Source organism: Aspergillus brasiliensis (genome assembly GCF_001889945.1).
Source record: "Aspergillus brasiliensis CBS 101740 unplaced genomic scaffold ASPBRscaffold_11, whole genome shotgun sequence".
NCBI classification, from domain to species: Eukaryota; Fungi; Ascomycota; class Eurotiomycetes; order Eurotiales; family Aspergillaceae; genus Aspergillus; species Aspergillus brasiliensis.
Window position 1 is genome coordinate 1,125,600 of NW_027137452.1, and position 18,267 is coordinate 1,143,866.

The 18,267-nt window shown below is 54.0% G+C and overlaps 6 protein-coding genes across 6 annotated transcripts; 3 read left to right on the forward strand and 3 right to left on the reverse strand.

Annotated features, from left to right (window-relative positions):
* Positions 1-445: 445 nt before the first annotated feature.
* fdh (formate dehydrogenase (NAD+) FDH1) lies at positions 446-1,870 on the forward strand (the record flags this gene model as incomplete). Its single annotated transcript, XM_067618399.1, has 3 exons — positions 446-637; positions 709-884; positions 979-1,870. 3 exons carry the CDS (start codon positions 446-448, stop codon positions 1,868-1,870), a joined length of 1,260 nt encoding a protein of 419 aa, XP_067476465.1.
* A 1,223-nt stretch (positions 1,871-3,093) lies between these two features.
* Positions 3,094-3,603, reverse strand: ASPBRDRAFT_132139 (uncharacterized protein; the record flags this gene model as incomplete). The annotated part of the gene is made up of 2 exons (XM_067618405.1): positions 3,094-3,513; positions 3,577-3,603. The coding sequence occupies 2 exons, from the start codon at positions 3,601-3,603 to the stop codon at positions 3,094-3,096; spliced, it is 447 nt and encodes a 148-aa protein (XP_067476466.1).
* An 863-nt stretch (positions 3,604-4,466) lies between these two features.
* ASPBRDRAFT_132141 (formin sepA) lies at positions 4,467-9,976 on the forward strand (the record flags this gene model as incomplete). Its single annotated transcript, XM_067618406.1, has 3 exons — positions 4,467-7,647; positions 7,696-9,083; positions 9,140-9,976. The coding sequence occupies 3 exons, from the start codon at positions 4,467-4,469 to the stop codon at positions 9,974-9,976; spliced, it is 5,406 nt and encodes a 1,801-aa protein (XP_067476467.1).
* Positions 9,977-10,806: 830 nt separating this feature from the next.
* ASPBRDRAFT_132096 (tRNA modification GTPase) lies at positions 10,807-12,712 on the forward strand (the record flags this gene model as incomplete). Its single annotated transcript, XM_067618398.1, has 2 exons — positions 10,807-11,073; positions 11,150-12,712. The coding sequence occupies 2 exons, from the start codon at positions 10,807-10,809 to the stop codon at positions 12,710-12,712; spliced, it is 1,830 nt and encodes a 609-aa protein (XP_067476468.1).
* Positions 12,713-13,499: 787 nt separating this feature from the next.
* ASPBRDRAFT_57740 (uncharacterized protein) lies at positions 13,500-14,000 on the reverse strand (the record flags this gene model as incomplete). Its single annotated transcript, XM_067627792.1, has 4 exons — positions 13,500-13,649; positions 13,710-13,773; positions 13,841-13,868; positions 13,934-14,000. The coding sequence occupies 4 exons, from the start codon at positions 13,998-14,000 to the stop codon at positions 13,500-13,502; spliced, it is 309 nt and encodes a 102-aa protein (XP_067476469.1).
* A 3,047-nt stretch (positions 14,001-17,047) lies between these two features.
* ASPBRDRAFT_297368 (ankyrin repeat protein) lies at positions 17,048-17,719 on the reverse strand. Its single transcript, XM_067622696.1, has one exon. It carries the CDS (start codon positions 17,596-17,598, stop codon positions 17,149-17,151), a length of 450 nt encoding a protein of 149 aa, XP_067476470.1. The 5' UTR covers positions 17,599-17,719; the 3' UTR covers positions 17,048-17,148.
* Between the last annotated feature and the right edge of the window lie 548 nt (positions 17,720-18,267).

The following is an 18,267-nucleotide window of genomic DNA, read 5'->3' on the forward strand; positions in this document are numbered from 1 at the left end:
TCTCAATTCATCATCCTAACTACTACTCTCTGCATCTCATCGCAGCTTGTCTCATCATCATACTTTGCTCATCCCCCTCCTCCTTCCCCAAGGTTTTCTACAAACTCCACCGCCGCTTTCGGTAAGCCACCCCTGCATCATCTCAATCTATCCGCTCTGCCCTGTGGCATGCTTGCTTGCTTGCTTGCCTGCCATCCGTTGCTTCTTCTCCACACATGCTTTCTTGTCTCCCCCGCTCCCCCCTGTTCGCCGTTACTGTTGCGCTTGCCTTCACATTCGGCTTCCCCGACTTTGCAATCCGATGGATGCATCGACTATTTCCATATTCTCCAAATCCAGGATGTATTTAAACCTCAAGCTGACCCTCCTGCCATAGGTCTCATATACCAACATCCAACTCTTCCATCTCTACACTCATCTTATCTTACTTTAACTCATCTTCACAATGGTATTTATGCGCTCTTTCTCCCGCCAACTTCGGCGCCCTGCCGCTTCTCTTCTCTCTTCCAAGGGGGCCTTCACGCCCGCGGCCAGCAGCCCATTCCGGGCTGCTCCTCTGGCTAACTCGATCGCTGGTGCACGTACGCTAACCGCCTCCGCGAATCTACAGGGCAAGGTTCTTATGGTCCTCTATGACGTAAGTACCCGATGAGCATCGCTTCTCTCTCTTCCCGCAAAATCATCAGGAAGCTAACCATCTCTAAATAGGGCGGTGAGCACGCCAAGCAGCAGCCCGGTCTTCTGGGTACCACTGAGAATGAGCTCGGTTTGAGGAAGTGGCTGGAGGAGCAGGGTCACACCCTGGTCACCACCTCCGACAAGGAGGGCGAGAACTCGACTTTCGACAAGGAGCTCGTCGATGCTGAAGTCATCATCACCACTCCGTATGTTGTGACCCACTTCACTACTACCCACAGTAGTATCCCGCCAAGGAATCTGGCAACGGGAACTAAATAGCTGACTGGTGGCCCGCAACAGCTTCCACCCCGGTTACCTCACTGCTGAGCGTCTGGCCAAGGCCAAGAACCTCAAGATCGCCGTCACTGCTGGTGTCGGTTCCGACCACGTCGACCTGAACGCTGCCAACAAGACCAATGGCGGTATCACCGTCGCTGAGGTCACCGGCTGCAACGTCGTCTCCGTCGCTGAGCACGTTGTCATGACCATCCTGACTCTGGTCCGCAACTTCGTTCCCGCCCACGAGCAGATCCGCCGCGGCGAGTGGGACGTTGCCGCTGTCGCTAAGAACGAGTTCGACCTCGAGGGCAAGGTCGTCGGTACCGTTGCCGTCGGCCGTATCGGTGAGCGTGTCCTCCGCCGTCTCAAGCCCTTCGACTGCAAGGAGCTCCTCTACTACGACTACCAGCCCCTTAAGCCCGAGGTTGAGCAGGAGATCGGCTGCCGCCGCGTCGACAACCTCGAGGAGATGCTCGCTCAGTGCGATGTTGTCACCATCAACTGCCCTCTGCACGAGAAGACCCGTGGTCTGTTCAACAAGGAGCTCATCTCCAAGATGAAGAAGGGCTCTTGGCTCGTCAACACCGCTCGTGGTGCCATCGTCGTCAAGGAGGATGTCGCCGAGGCCATCAAGTCTGGCCACCTCCGCGGCTACGGTGGTGATGTCTGGTTCCCCCAGCCCGCCCCTGCCGACCACCCTCTGCGCACCGTCCAGGGCCCCTGGGGCGGCGGCAACGCCATGGTTCCTCACATGTCCGGTACCTCCATCGATGCCCAGATCCGCTACGCCAACGGTACCAAGGCCATCCTTGAGAGCTACTTCTCCGGCCGCCACGACTACCGCCCCGAGGACCTTATCGTTCACGGCGGTGACTACGTTACCAAGGCCTACGGTCAGCGCAACAAGGCCTAAATGGAAGACGACGATGATGAGATGCATGGATCGATATGTATTCGGCCTATTTCTTCCCCGTTATGATTAGCTTATGATACCAAAATCAATTACCATTTTTTACCGTTCAAGTTGTCTCTTACGTACTAATATAGCCTCGTAACTATTTCGAAACTCTTTCCCGTGATCATCCAAAGCGCCAATTCCAACACCAGCACGCCATGCAGACTAACAAACTAAAACCCCCAATTAAAACCCAAACAGATCGAGTCCCCAATCCAAACATTGGCCATCAATCGAACTCCAATATCCTCTTCCTATTAGTTCAACCTTCTTCATCACACCAATCTATACTCCCCCACCCACCGTCAACAAAGTCCCAGACATTCAGACAACAGCCAACCGGCTAGTCTAATTGCCGTAGGAAAGATAAATGCAGAGAGTGGGGCGCCGATCCCCAAGAAACCACAAAAAGCTTGACCCGGACCAACCGCGAACTTTCCCCAAACTGGGCCAGAACCACAAGAATCCAACACCGATACCTATTGATTTAGTGGGAATTCATTCATGTTCCGAGGACTAAACTACTAGTCATACTACATACTTTTGGGTTTTTTTTCGCGATTGCTTGCTCGTGTACTAACTAGATAGTTAGTTTACTGATTATTGAGCTTGTATAGTTTCGGATGATAGACTCTTGTTGGTTTAGTGATCTGCTTCATTCTTTCTTGTTCTTATTCTTTCTCTCTCTCGCTCTCTCTCTCTCTCTGTGTGTGTGTGCGTGTTCGGGTCGGGACTATGGTCTGGGATTGGGTTTGATTGAAGGACACCAAGTGCAACTGGAGGTGGGATCGGGTATGGTATCAAGATAGAACTACGGAGTAACGGCTAACTACGTATTCTACCTTCTTCTTTGGGTTGTTTGTTTGGGGGTCAGTTACTGGGGTTGGAGAACAGAGTTACGACGTGGGGTTGGAGGAGATGAAGTAAGGGGTTGGCTGAATTAACTATGTGGATAAGTACGGACGGACGGATGACTGTAGGTATTTGTTGAGGTGATTATCAGTGCATGCATTGGTTTATGTTTGTATGCAGGTAACCTAAGTAGTGCCATTGAGTTTATCCAGACAGGACATGCATTGGGCTCTATCTGTACCGCAAAAAGATTGGCAAGAATAGATATCTATCATGTTTATAACCCACCCCCAAACGCCAATAATGTAATATGTACAGAAGAAGCAGGTTCAGCGACGTGACTGAGCATGGGCATGTCCCTCGTCGTCATCATCACTATCATCCATGAACCCCGCTTCAAGTTCACGGCTCAATCGACTTTCCGCATCCCCCGCGGTACTCCGTCGACGCTCAAGTGCTTCACGCCGTGACGGGTCCATGTCCATCCCTACCATAATCTCGCCTTCTTCGTCGTATATACTGATGTTGTCATGCTGATCGTCGAATTGTGATTGTCGCCAGACTGACGGTAGGAACCGCCGCATCAAGGCATCCGCAATACGATCCCGGAGTGTCGTAGTATGCGCGGAGATAGTATGGAGAGGAAGGTACTGCGAGTATCGTTGATGATAGCGACGGAAGAAGGGGATGATCACGAAGGAGAAGAGGAGGTAGAGCGTCAGGGAGATCACGGCGGGGATGATGATGGTCTGAGTAGAGAGTGTCTGTTAGCAAAGGATTCAGACTTTTGGAGAATTCAGAGGAGCGCGTACTTTGGCAAAATTAGTTGCGGAACCCATCGTGATTTGTGCGTGTGGTGCTCAGCGCCCTCCCTGTAACAGTCTCGATCTCGAGAATGCGCGGCCAAGGCAGCAGCGGGAAGGAAGTAGATACGCGCCGGACACACGGCGGCCAAATCAAACCAATAATCCCCGATTAACGACGGAAGCTTGTCATAACCTGCGACGGCGCTTAGAGTAGTCCGATGTAACTGGCAGGCTAATCGTCCCCCCGACGCTGGCTTACCAGTTGGTCTTCTGTAGCAACAGCAACCCCGGGGTTGCCTTGAATCTGACACTTGACAGCATCTCCGAGAGTCTCCGGCTTTAGACAACTCCACGTGATCGGGGAGATGATCTGATGGCTAGTTTCCTGAGGCAACCATACTGTAATTCACGTGACACCTCCGGCCCCTACCGCGTTCTAGAGCCGCCTCAAGTGGTGCTGCCCCCCCTGATGCCCGTGCTTCCACCGACCTGACGTGCAAAAAGACTCCAGCCACTAAAGCCCGATCCTGGGATTGCCAGAGTAGGATAGCCCTACTGGGAGCCGTCACTACCAGACCGCTCCTTTGACTGTCATTCCTTCAAGTCACCTTCTCCATCTGTTTGTTGGGAGAAGCGTCGTCTTTCCTTTGGTGGCATCCTGTACCCCCCTCGTGCCAACGCTGCTCCGCAGCGGCTATTAATTAGTGTTAGTCAGGAGTGTCTGGAATAAGTTGTCGCCGTGAGCTGGATGTGATCCTGGCCTTCGCAGAGACTGAGAGCGACCGATTCTTCTCAGTCTATAGCCCCCGACGACGACTGTCAGCCATCTCAACGCTCTTGCCCCAGCGGATTACGCTCATGCTGCGCCCTGCATCTCCCCAGCGACGTCCGTCAAGATGCCAACCACCACGTCCGCGCCTGACAAATCGAGACAGACTTCCGCTGGGAAATCGTTCTTCGGGAGGAAGCTGCACAAGGAGAAACCGGTAGACGATCGCCATGATGCTTATGGAGGCTCCGAAACCCTCGCGCCTCCTGGAAGCGCCCCGGGCTCTCGTTCCTCTCGCCATTCCAAACGGTCCTCCGTGCAGTCTATGGATTTTTCCAACGACATCGATCCTGCAGCGCTGTCCATGACGGCCGGTGTGATTACCTCCATCCCCTACGAAAGTCTCCCCGCCGACACCAAGTCGCCGATTCCCATCGACTATCTCTCTAAAGCCGAAACCTCGCCACGCAAAGAACCATCCCCGAACCACCTTGCCAAGGGAGGCAGTGATTTCCATCAGTATCCCGCTTGGAACCCGGCCACTATCCGGGACAATAATGTTTATTCTCACCCCACCGGCCCTCGCCCGCCGCCACATGCGTCTAACGTAACCATGGCGGGAAGCTCTTCGGGGGACAAAGGTGCTCGTTATCAACAATGGGGACGACCGGGTAGCTCGGCTGCCAACACTGGGTTCAGTCACAACTCTTCATCTACGGTAGATTCCTCGTCGCATTCGCGAATATCGTTCGACCAGGCTAGTGTCCACTCGTCACTTTCATCCAACACCCGGGACACAAGAGGTTCGAGCTATTTCTCGTCGGACGGTTCTTCTCGAACGCTGACCACCTCGCATTCTGCCGACCGCAACACCTACTCATCTAGTGGAACCTCCAGCCGACTCTCTAATGCCCAGGCTGCGTGGCAGTCGGCCCAGCCTGCGCAACCTGCGAAGTTACCAGTCAACCCTGAGCATTACCTGACCCGCCCAAGGGACGATCGGATCGTGGATCAGCTGTTCCTTGAACTGATGCAGAAGCGAGGCTGGCAGAATCTGCCTGAGCAGGCCAAACGGCAGATGCTTGCCTATCCAGCCTCGAAAAAGTGGACGCTGGTTCATCAAGATCGGTTGACGGAAATTCAAGGCGAACAAAAGCGCAGGCAGAATGCCCGCCAGACCCATGGCCATGATGGTCCGTCGGGAATCTTGGAGCGGGCCGATGAAGAGGGAAGCCCGGAGTGGTACGTGAAGAAAGTTATGGATGACTCAATAACGTCGAAACAATTAGCTAGTTTGAGCGTCAGTCTGCGCACACAACCAATCAGTTGGGTGAAAGCCTTCGTCGAAGCACAAGGCCAAATCGCCCTGACGAATGTTCTTGCCAAGATCAACCGGAGGAAAGCTTCAGGTCCTGTTCCTGCACCCCCGACTGGTGACAAGGACTTGGATCGTGAATATGATATTGTCAAGTGCCTGAAGGCTTTGATGAACAACAAATACGGTGCAGATGATGCCCTCGCTCACCAGCAGGTTATTGTTGCTCTTGTCAGCTCCCTGCTGTCTCCCCGACTCAATACAAGGAAGCTGGTCAGTGAAGTCTTGACCTTCCTTTGCCACTGGGCCGAAGGGCAGGGCCATCAGAAGGTCCTCCAGGCTATGGACCATGTGAAAAATCACCATGGAGAGACCGGTCGCTTCGATGCCTGGATGCGTATCGTCGAAGTGACCATCGATGGCCGTGGAAAGATGGGTAGCTTGGTGGGTGCGAGTGAGGAGTACCGCAGTGGTGGTATAGGCATGGAGAACCTTCTCATGGAGTATGCCGTCTCAACCATGCTCCTCATCAACATGTTGGTGGACGCCCCTGAGAACGATCTGCAGCTGCGCTGTCATATTCGTGCGCAGTTCACCTCTTGCGGCATCAAGCGTCTCATGACTAAAATGGAAGGCTTCCAATATGAGGTCATCGACAAGCAGATTGAGCGCTTTCGCGAGAACGAGGCCATCGACTACGAGGATCTTCTGCAGCGAGAGAGTAGCAGCGTGAAGGATAGCATCGAGGGCGAGGTGAAGGACATGAGCGATCCTCTACAGATTACAGACGCTATAGCGTCCAGGATAACAGGTACTCGAGCTCACGACTACTTTCTCTCTGCTATGCAGCACATGCTTCTCATCCGGGAGAATTCTGGCGAAGATGGTCTCCGGATGTACCAGCTCGTCGACGCCATGCTTAGCTATGTGGCCATGGACCGCAGGCTACCCGATCTGGATCTCCGCCAAGGATTAACTTTCACCGTGCAGAGCCTCTTGGACAAATTACATACGGACTCAGAGGCAAGACAGGCGTACGATGAGTCCCTAGAAGCGCGCCAGATTGCGGAGGCTGCCCTGGCAGAGCGGGATGAAATGAAGGCACAGATTGAGCTGGGTGCAGACGGCCTAGTGAAGAAGTTGCAGAAGCAGATCGAAGAGCAGACTGGCATCATCGAACTTCAACGGAGACGCGAGGAATCCATACGGGCTGAGCTGGCCGATGTTCAGCGCTTGCGTGCTCAGGAGTTACAACGGAATGAACTGGAAACTAGAGAGCTCTACCTGATGCTTCGGGACGCCCAGGACATCGCTGCTTCGAATGCCAAGAAAAACAACCTCGCGGAAGTCGACCCGTCCCATATGAGAGGCATCATGGACCGTGAAAAGCTCCTGGAGCGGTTGGAGATGCAGCTCGAACGTACTAAGACCCAGTTCAAGTTGGAGGGCAAGGTATGGGGTCAACATGTGACCTCAGACCGGCTGCGTGAACTTCGTGAGCAAATGGACGGCGACATTGAACCGCAAGATGGATTCCAGGAGCAGGCTCACCAGAACGTTGTGGGCCTGGGATCTGTTCAGCGCAAGCGAAGCCATCTGCCCGGCATGGAGACGGGTACTTTTGAGGGTCAGCAGCAGGAGGGCCAGGTGGATGAGAATGGAGAGATCATCTATGAGAAGGCGCGTCTGGTCGATTTCCATCGGCCGCGACTTAACCCTAAGCAGGCGAACGGCCTCCTCGGAGAGATCGCCTCGAAGGTGCCCAAGATCGACGCTGACGATAACGAAACCGCACCTGCTGTATCTGAAATTGATGAGCCTACGGCAGCTGTCACCGATGAGCCCAAGGTTGAGAGCGAAATTGAGAAGCCCGAGGCCAAGGGGGCGCCCGCACCACCTCCGCCGCCGCCGCCACCACCACCACCGCCTCCCCCGGGAGCTGTGGGCATTCCTCCTCCGCCCCCTCCCCCTCCGCCGCCGCCGCCTCCTGGTGGTGCTGTCGGAATACCTCCCCCTCCCCCCCCTCCTCCGCCGCCACCAGGAAAGGCTGGTATCCCCCCTCCACCCCCTCCGCCCCCTCCTCCAGGCGGTGCAAGATTTCCGCCGCCGCCTCCCCCTCCGCCAGGTGTTTCGTTTGGTGCCCCCCCTCCCCCGCCTCCGCCTGGCGCAGGCTTTGGCGGATGGCGAGCCAACTACATGGCCTCTCAAGCCCTTCCTCAACATAAGACAGCTCTTATGCCCTCTATCCGGCCAAAGAAGAAGCTCAAGGCTCTTCACTGGGAGAAGGTTGATACTCCTCAGGTGACGGTGTGGGCGGCTCACGCTCCCACCGCACAGGAGAAAGAAGAGAAGTATGTTGAATTAGCCAAGAAGGGTGTGTTGGATGAGGTTGAGAGATTGTTCATGGCGAAGGAGACCAAGATCTTTGGAGGCAACGCAGCAGCTAAGCAGCGCAAGGACAAGAAACAGCTCATCTCCAACGAGTTGTCCAAGAACTTCCAGATCGCAATGGCCAAGTTCTCACAGTTCCCTGCCGACGATGTGGTGCGGATGATCATCCACTGCGACACGGAGATTTTGGACAACCAGGTCGTCATGGAGTTCCTGCAGCGGGATGAAATGTGCACCATCCCGGAGAACATCTCCAAGTCGATGGCACCTTACAGTAGGGATTGGACTGGCCCCGATGCTGCTAGTGCGGAGCGAGAACAAGACCCCAACGAGCTCACGAGGGAAGATCAGATCTACCTCTACACTGCGTACGAGCTCAACCACTACTGGAAGGCAAGAATGCGCGCTCTCGCGTTGACACGGTCGTTCGAGATGGATTATGAGCACATCTCCGCCAAGCTGCAACAAGTGGTGAAGGTTAGCGAATCTCTGAGGGACTCCGTTTCACTGATGAACGTTCTGGGCCTGATCCTGGATATTGGTAACTTCATGAACGATGCCAATAAGCAGGCTCAAGGTTTCAAGCTGAGCTCTCTTGCTCGGCTGGGCATGGTCAAGGATGACAAGAACGAGACCACTTTTGCTGATCTGGTGGAGCGTATTGTCCGTAACCAGTACCCCGAATGGGAGGGCTTCGTGGACGAGATTAATGGCGTCATCGCTATCCAGAAGCTCAACGTCGACCAGCTGCGGACGGATGCGAAGAAGTACATTGACAACATCAAGAATGTACAGGCCAGCTTGGATGCCGGAAACCTCAGTGACCCCAAGAAGTTCCACCCCCAGGATCGCGTTAGCCAGATTGTTCAGCGGAGTATGAAGGATGCTAGACGGAAAGCCGAGCAGATGCAGCTCTACTTGGATGAGATGATAAAATCCTACGATGATATCATGGTCTTCTATGGAGAAGACAATTCCGACGAGGGTGCCCGACGAGACTTCTTCGCGAAATTGGCTTCCTTCTTGTTGGAATGGAAGGTAAGTTTGGATACTACATTTCTTCCGAGAATATCTGCTAATCAGTGGTCGTACAGAAATCCAAGGAGAAGAACATTTCGCTGGAAGAAAGCCGGAGACGCACCGAGGCGTCCTTGGCTCGCAAGCGGAATATCAATGCCGGTCTTGCTAATGGCGCCGCCTCTGCTAGTGACGCTCCACCGTCTCCAGCTACAAGCGGGGCTATGGATTCGCTCCTGGAGAAGCTCCGAGCCGCAGCGCCGCAAGCTAGAGACCAGCGTGACCGTCGTCGTCGTGCTAGGCTAAAGGAACGACACCAGATCCGCGTCGCTTCCGGCCAGAAGATACCGGATGTTGCTGGAGCTGAAGCGCCGGAAGGAGGGAACGAAGCCGAAGACGATGGTAGTAGCAACAAGGCGGGCAACGAAAATGACAACGAAGCAAGTGCCGCCGAATCGGGCCTGCTGAGTCCTCCCCTCCTTGAAGCGGAATCTTCTGAGAGCAAGAAGAAGGACCCGCAACATGTGTCGGAGAGCGAAGACGTGGCGGACCGTGCCGCGAGTATGCTCCAGGGTCTTCGCGATAACATGGATGGCGACCGAATGAGAAGACGCAGAGAAACAGCGGAAGAAGAGCGTCGGAAACGCAGATTATTACGGAGACGAAATGGGGGCAGCACCAGCAATAATAACGCCGAGGCCTCTGCGGCCACCCCCGTGCCCGAGCCCATCTCGCCTCCCAGGACCGACTTGGAGCCGGATGATGCAGCGAGTCCTCGGTCTGGAGACGATCCCCTTCCGCAACCGCCTCTGACGCCGGCAATCGTGGTATCACCAACAGCTGACCAGCAGCTTCGGTCGCCTGGTGACGATGAATCGTTGGAAGGCTCACCGTCGAGCAGATCCATTGAGTAGTTGGGCAACCGTTGCCTTTCTACCACCATCCTTCTTTTATTGATTTCATTTCATTGGCAATTTTTCTGTTTATCTTGCATCCTTTTCCTCCTTGCCCGCAAGGAGTGTCTTTCTTCCCCTTCTCTTTCCTAATCTAATGTTTGATAGACTAACTCATGTCGTCTCGGAAAGATCTCATTATGCTGTTTTGAGTGTATACTATGCCAGGATGAACTTTCCCCCTTTTCTGGCTTGCCTGGCTTTTTGACTTCTTTACTTTCTCCGGGCATCCCTCCGCATTGTCTTCAGAGGTACATTGTTTCCTTTTCTTTTCCAGCGATTCCCAGGCACCCTTCATACCTTTACACTTTTCTTTGCTTGCCCACAGTTGCTCCGATCCTCTCTTTGTGTACATACTTCCTTTCGTTTTTCTCTTTTCTTCGTTTTCCGTTTATATCTGCATATCGTTCGAGCCGTTATTGCATTCTGGCTACGGGGAAGGAATCCGTGGCGCATGGCCGAGTCTTTGTGTCTTTTCGGCGCGCAGGCGTGACGAAGGGGCGCAGGGCCCTTGTGATCTGGCTTTCTTACATCTACTGGATTTCCGGATCTGTCTACATGAATACCCTGTCTTGAATATGCTGCTACTGTAGATCCTGAACCATACCTGCTACATTAGACTACATACAAGATCATATAGTCACTAAAGATCCACTTCCTCCTCCGCGGCGACGTCACGTGACCTCGGCGATGCGGCGAATCTCCTCGTTGAGCCTGTCCTTCTCTCATGCCTCGAAGATTGGCGACTGCTCTTCGTTTGTCCATTGCGCCTATCCAGGTTCATCTCGCGTATGCGATCATTGGCCATCCGGACCCTACGGTGGGCGACACCCCTTCGCCCATCATGGAGTAGGTGCTTCACCGTGGCCCGGCAGGGCGCTGGTCCAGCTCTCCATGCCCGGAGCTTATCTCCGCGTGTGCCTCCACATCGATACTTCTCAGTATCCTCACCAGCTCAATCCATCTTCGATGCCGATTCCACCATATACGCGCTATCGACGGCAACGGGACGGGCTGCCATTGCCGTCGTGCGGGCGTCGGGACCTGCATGTGTGCAAGTAAGTATGAGAGTCAACTTCCGCCATTGAATTGCCCTGCAGCACCAGCAGCACCTAACGTCACCCGTTCACACAGATCTACAAATCTCTCTGTCCAGAAGCGCCTCTCCCCCGGCCCCGCCTCGCAGTCGTCCGCACCCTGTACGATCCCTGCCAAAACCCCTCCCCCAACAGCGTCCTCGACGCCGGCGCCCTAGTGCTATACTTCCCCGGCCCGAAGACCGTGACAGGCGAGGATGTCCTCGAGCTGCACCTCCACGGTGGCCCAGCCATCGTCAAATCCGTTCTGACAGCCATCTCGCGTACAAATCACCCTGACTACACAGTCCGCTACGCCGAACCGGGCGAGTTCACCCGTCGAGCCTTCATGAATAACCGCCTAGACCTCCCGCAGATCGAAGCCCTGGGCGATACCTTGTCCGCTGACACGGAGCAGCAGCGCCGTCTTGCTGTCCGGGGTGCAAGTGATGCGTTATCGAAGCGGTACGAACAATGGCGGCATCAATTGCTCTATGCGCGCGGTGAATTGGAGGCTTTGATTGACTTCTCGGAGGATCAGCATTTCGACGAGTCCACCGAGGACCTGGTGTCCTCGGTTGCGGCGCAGGTGCGGGCTCTGCGGGCCCAAATTGCCCTTCATATCCAGAACGCCTCCAAGGGCGAGCTCCTGCGTAACGGCATCAAGGTCGCTCTCTTAGGGGCCCCGAATGCGGGGAAGAGCTCGCTCCTGAACCGGATCGTGGGTAGAGAGGCCGCCATTGTGAGCACTGAAGAGGGCACCACGCGGGATATCGTGGATGTCGGTGTCGACATCGGCGGCTGGTACTGCAAGCTCGGCGATATGGCGGGGATTCGCTCCGAGCCCAACGATCCCACCGGACAGAAGAAGACGGTCGTGATCGGTGCCGTGGAACAAGAGGGCATCAGACGGGCAAAAGCTCGTGCCTTGGAATCGGACGTGGTCATCGTGGTCGTTTCAGTGGAAGAAGCCGCCGATGGTGCAGCGACGTACCGCCTTGCCGTCGAGCAGGAGGTCGTCGACGCAGCCAACGACTGCGCCCGCGCAGGCAAGTGCGTTGTCGTAACCATCAACAAATGTGACCGACTACCGGACGGTAAACTTCCCCCGCAGCTCATCGAGACAGTCAGCCAGCTCTTCGAGGCGGTCCCAGACCAGCGCATCTTCGGCATCTCCTGTCTAGACGCCACCAACGGCCTGACCGTCACCAGCCCCAGCCAGTCCTCCGATCCCGGCTTCATCCAACAGTTCCTACGAGGCTTGATGACTACATTCGAGGAAATTGCCTCCCCGACAGGCATTGACAGAGACGAAAACGGACAGTACGATCATGCATATTGGGAAGATTCACTCGGCGTGACACACCGTCAAAGTTCTAATTTACAACGCTGTCTTGAACACCTGGATGATTTCCTGACCCAAACTCAACCGCAATCCCAAACGCCTATACCTTCTTCATCTCGCCAACTCGCTCAAGAATTTCCAGAAACAGACATGGACATCGATATCGTCACCGCCGCCGAACATCTGCGCTCTGCTGCTGATACCATGGCGAAGATCACGGGCCGTGGGGAAAGCGGAGACGTGGAAGATGTTCTGGGCGTTGTGTTTGAAAAGTAAGTTTGCTATGAAGTGTTTTTTAGTCTAGTGTGCTCTTTTGTTTGTTGTCCTTGTTGCTGACTGAGTGTAATAGGTTCTGTGTGGGCAAGTGACCCTCTCTTCAATCTCCACTATATCCGAATGGTGTCGTTCATAACACGCCATATGCTATAGCGCCTCTGCCACGGGTTGCTGCTCGTTGTACCCGCCACGACCCTGCAAGAGCAGTGGGTCAGAGGCAAGAGCTGGTGGCGGCAGCAGCGTAAGAGAGGATGAAGTCGGTGGCGCAGGCTTTGGCGCAGTAGTCTCGGGGGCGTTGTATCCTCCTCGGCCCATGGTGAAAAGCTTGTCGGAGCAGATTTGTATAATAGACGATGTTAATGATGGTGTATCTTTCCGCAGAGAGCGATATATTGTAGTATAGTATTTGTATGGAATGAAGAAAAGAGCAATCACTGAATCTCGAAGGGTTGTAATGATGTATGAGTTTCCTGATCAAGCACAGATAGTAACCAGCAAGAATAGTAAGTGGGTTATAGTATAACAGATGCAAGTTGTAAGTAGATGATGATCTCAAGCTTCTGTCAATCAGGGCACAAGATCCCTCTATATATACAGCTACTGACAGTACTTCATGATATAAGCCTCGAGTACTACATCAATCATAAATAATCTAACTCGTAACTACTAACAAAGAATAGTTACTACGTAGTATCTGGAGTAATGCACATCAGGCCCGCATCATCCTACAGTTGATGAGAGCTGAAGCCACAATCCCCAATGCTACTGTAGTATGTAGTGGTAACAACTACCTACTGACCAAAACAATTGTGCTAAATATAATCGAAGCCTCAGGACCAATCCCTTCCGTATGGAAAGACTCACAAATACCTGATATGACGGGACTGAAGTCTGGATTTGGCTTGGTATGGTTTCGCTTTGCTTTTTCCTGTTTTCTCTTCTACTATATTCGAGTTTAGAACTTGAATGCATGACTCAAGTTTGATTATTAACTTACTACTTGCGTTGGTTGGTTTGTCCGGCCTGGCCAAGTATGGTCCATCCTATCATATGGCATGGATCTATCAAGTCGGTGGCTGTCAGTAAGGTCAGGTCAGCTGATGACACTTCGTCACGGCATAGACGCACGGCCTGAGGTAGAAGATGACAGTTTTGACTAAACTCGGGATTCGAGGTCAGCATATCCGCTGCGCCAATGGGGTTGTTGCGTTCCTGAGGGACAAACTACAGAGTTATAAGTGTTGGTGTCCTCGCAGTGGCTGATTGGATGCAGGAAGGCATGGACCATCGTCATCCTCAGCCACGTTTCATCCTGGCGGATGACTAGAACGATAATCGGCCTGAGGCTTGGAGGGGAAAAAGGAAAAGATTCTGAGACATGTCTTTCTTTTTGACTTTAATGGGTCCAGGATTGCTCCCGGCCACATGGCGAAGATATGCCATGCGATGCCAACATGCTTATTGCTGCTATTTTTGGGTCTCTTCCGGGAGTGACTCAACCCGGAACCATAGAAAGGAAGTTCTCGTATAGAGGTCGCCGTAAGGCAGATCTCTCTCTCTCTCTCTCTCTGGATCTAGCTACAATGTGATATTATACGATGTATATCTAGGCGGCAAGCTCGGCAACCTCTTCTTCCGGTGCAGTGTAGACTGATGATATAGAAGACTCCGTGTCCCATGCTCTTTCTTTGCTCCTCTGGCCCTCCCCGCCTGAATTGCTCGGAGGTGCTGTCCAAGACGTGTGCGCAGAACTCAGCCCGTGCACATCTGTCAAAGAGACAGGTGAGTCTGTGGCACGAACGCCGGTCTTCTCGCCTGCATGCAAAAACGAACTTTCTAGAAACGGGCTGCTTGGACTAGGGGTTCCTCCGGGCACTTCATAATAATGCCGTGCCTGAGGCATGGCTATTTGTTCGTTGGTTGGGGCAAAGGCCCGCTCATTGGCCTCTAGAATCTGCGCGACGTCGCGGAATTCGGAGTCTAGGCGTTGATGCACGCTACTTCCTCGCCGCATATATTCTGGCGTCTGAGACCGGCTTGCCGGGAGCCCCTGTTCCAGAGTTCCTGGCAGCTCCTGAGGACCGGATTGTACCGTTGGAGACGGCTGGGTATGGTGTACGGCGATATCGGACAAGGCTCCGGAGGGCATCGGCTGCTGCTGATTGGGCTTCAGCGGGGAGAACCAGGCTGGGGAACCTTCGGCTCCTGGCTGTGACGGGTGCTGCATCTGATATAACAAGCTTTGTACTTCCCGCTTCCTTTCAATAGAAATATCCGCGGACGGGGCAAATCCGATCCGCTCTGCCGTGAGGCCCAGATCCGCGTCGTCTTTGGCGACCATAGGACTACAGGACATGAGTAGACGGAGCACACCTGGATGGCCATAGTAAGCGGCATAGCGGTAAGGTTGCCACCCTCGTTCGTCCCGCTTGATGGCCGACGCTCCTCGCTGGAGAAGGAGTGTGACCACGGGCAGATGCCCTCCCATGGCGGCCAGACACAAGGGAGAATCCTCTTCCAATCGGACGCCATAAGGCAGGCACACAGGGGACCCGCGGTCAAGCAGGTTCTGAACGGCAGCTGCATGTCCGTATCGGGATGCCACGCACAGCGCTCGATCTCCCGCGGTGTCGCGGGCATCCAGAGAAGCTCCTTTGTCACAGAGTAGGTTTAGAAGTGCCATTGACCCACGGACAGCTGCGAGGTGGACCGGTCGACGTTGGTCCGAGTCAGCTTGGGCCTCGATATTGGCGCCCGAGATAAGCAAGAGCTTCGTAACCTCACAATTATTAGCCATGCACGCATAGTGAAGCGGCGTGAGACCTGAGAGACAGCGACTTTCTAGTGGCATATTCTTCCGAAGAAGTAGCTCCACCACCGCGAATTGTGACTTCATTGCAGCCAGATGTAGGGCCGTTCGTCCCGCAATGTTAGTTTTGGCTAACAATCCTTTTTTTTGGCTGAGAAGGTCAACGATCTCAGTGTGCCCATTATAGGCAGCCCAGTGCAACGCCGTCATAGCGGCATCGTCGACCAATCGAGTCGATGCCTTCTTTTTGAGCAGAAGCTGCGTCGCTAGCAACTGGCCCAGGGCGGCTGCACATATGAGCGGCGTCCTGCGGTCGCTCCCAGCCGCGTTAACATTCGCCTTCTCATTGAGAAGCAGCTCCATAACGTCCAGATGACCACCTTCGCAGGCGTAGTGTAGCGGTGCCATCATCATTCCGTCCTTGGCTTCTAGATCCGCGCCGTTTTGTATAAGGATTCTGGCTATCACCATATCGCCCAGTTTGGCGGCTAGGTGTAGCGGGGTCGCCTGGTCATTAGCTCGCGCATTGACTTTGGCGTGACAGGCAAGTAATAGGTTTGTGGCTTCAGCCTGGCCATGATATGCTGCCACCCAGAGAGCAGTCTGGCCGTTGAAGTTCCGTGCTTCGATGTCCAAGCACTCGGGAAGAAGCAGTTCGAGCACCCTGCAGTGGCCGCGCGACGCAGCCAAATGCAATGCAGTGGAGCCCGACTTATCGGTAGCATCCACGTTAGCATTCCTTTGTAGGAGTAGATCAAGCACGTCCTCATTCCCGCAATGGGACGCTACTAAGAGGGCAGTCCTGCGGGACGAAATATGGCGGGCTTCAATGTCATGGCCACTTTCTAGGAGCCTTTCGACATCCGATCGACTGCCTGACTGGGCTGACTTGACAATTGGCGGCGCAGACGCTCCATCTGGCGATGCCAAATTGATGCTGGTATTCATGTCTCGCTCATACAGCCGACGCTCTGACGGACTTCGCCCAGGGACTCGTACGGAAGCCTGCGTAGCTGACCAGCTTGGGCGCCGGAGTTGTCGAATGATAGCCCGAATCTTCTCACGCCGTGACCCTGAGGAGCGACTACCCCAGGAAGCACCACTCACATCCGATTGCCATCTGCGGACTTGAGACGGACTCTGCGGTAAAGGTGTCGGTGCGAACGACACGCTTTTACTGTGGCCGTGGCTAGCGTCGAACGACGCAGAGGGATGAATCGGAAGAACTCCATTTGTTCCTGGCGGGCTTGCACTATTCACAGTACCACTTCCATACCCTTCATCTGTGGGTGGGCTGTAATTGCTACGGTTAAGCGCAGCTTGCGCCGTAGGATGGGTCTGCGATTGCCCAATCGCGCGTCTATAGGGAAGGGAAGTCACCACTGCCCTATCGAAATCAAAAACCGTGTCCCCTACGGAGGATGAGCGACGCGTCAGGCTCGGACTCTCCGCCCGTGAGGGTACGTAGCTGTAAGCGGACCGTAGTGTTGCTGTATCGCTGGCGACTTTCGCAATTATCTGGCGATTTTCTGCTCTCCGTAACAGTTCGACTTGTTCGGTCGATGTCCGACTAACGCACGAGGCTTAGCATGAAGTAACCTATTGCTGCTTCGGTATCTCTCAAGACTCACCATTGGCAGGCTTGAAGCAGGAGATGTAATGCCAGAACTTGCGCACGCAGTCGTTCCTGATGAACTTTCATGCTGTCCTCGTTCCAGACGACCCTTACCCGGGTGCGAAATCCGACCCCAGTGTCACTCAGCATTGCACCCCTTGTCAGAGCCGAAATCTCGTCCGAGAGGACCTCCATGACGGCGCGACAGCCGTCCAATGCGACTTCAAGTCCCTCGACATACTCGTCTGGTTCGGTTGAGTCACGAACATTGTAGCTTGCCCACTCATGGAGCTGTGTAATGGCCGACCGGATGGTCGTCAGCTCGCCGATAAGCGATCGAATGGTGAGGTCGGCATCCTTGAATTTGCCATACAGATGGGCCAGTGCCCCCGCAGTGTCTTTGACGTACTGGGCGATCTGAAACGCACCGGAAAGCAGACCGATTGCGGTGACAGGATCCATCGGTAGTAGCCACGGCTCATTGGGGGAACATCAGCAGCGTAGCGGGGCTGAGTATACAATGACATACAAATCTGATGTCTTGGTTGGCTGCTCGAATCATGAGTTGGGGGGCCGTAGAGAGTCCATCGGTTATGTAGAAGAAGAAGAGCAGGAGGAGAAGGAGAAGAAGGATGAAACGATTCCAGCTGAAGGAAGGTAGCCAGCAGAGGATTGACAGCTGAAGGCATCTGAGCTGGAGCGAATCATGGCAGGCTCAGCAAGCCGTGCAACTGCAGGTCACCATGCCAGTGCCCGTGTTCAACTAAACCTTCTAAGGCGATCGTCCGAAAACACCGCCCCAAATCTCCTCTGAACCCCCGCAGCAGACAACAAGGCCATCCTTGTTCCCCTGGACTTGACACAGCCACATCCATGATGATGGTGGAAATGGCAGATGCAGAGAGATAGGGAAGAAGTGGAAGAAGTGGATGGAGACGGAAGCAAAAAAGTGTGCCAATGTGACCAAGCAGGACATTTTCCCGCATGCTGGTGGACAAAAGCACGCTCCCTCTAGGCACCAAGAATTGGAAGAAAGAAATGAAAAGATAGAAAAATAGAATACATTGTCATGAACTGGAGTACATCTAATTAAAGGAAACCTCTCTCTTTTCTATACATGCAGAGTCATCT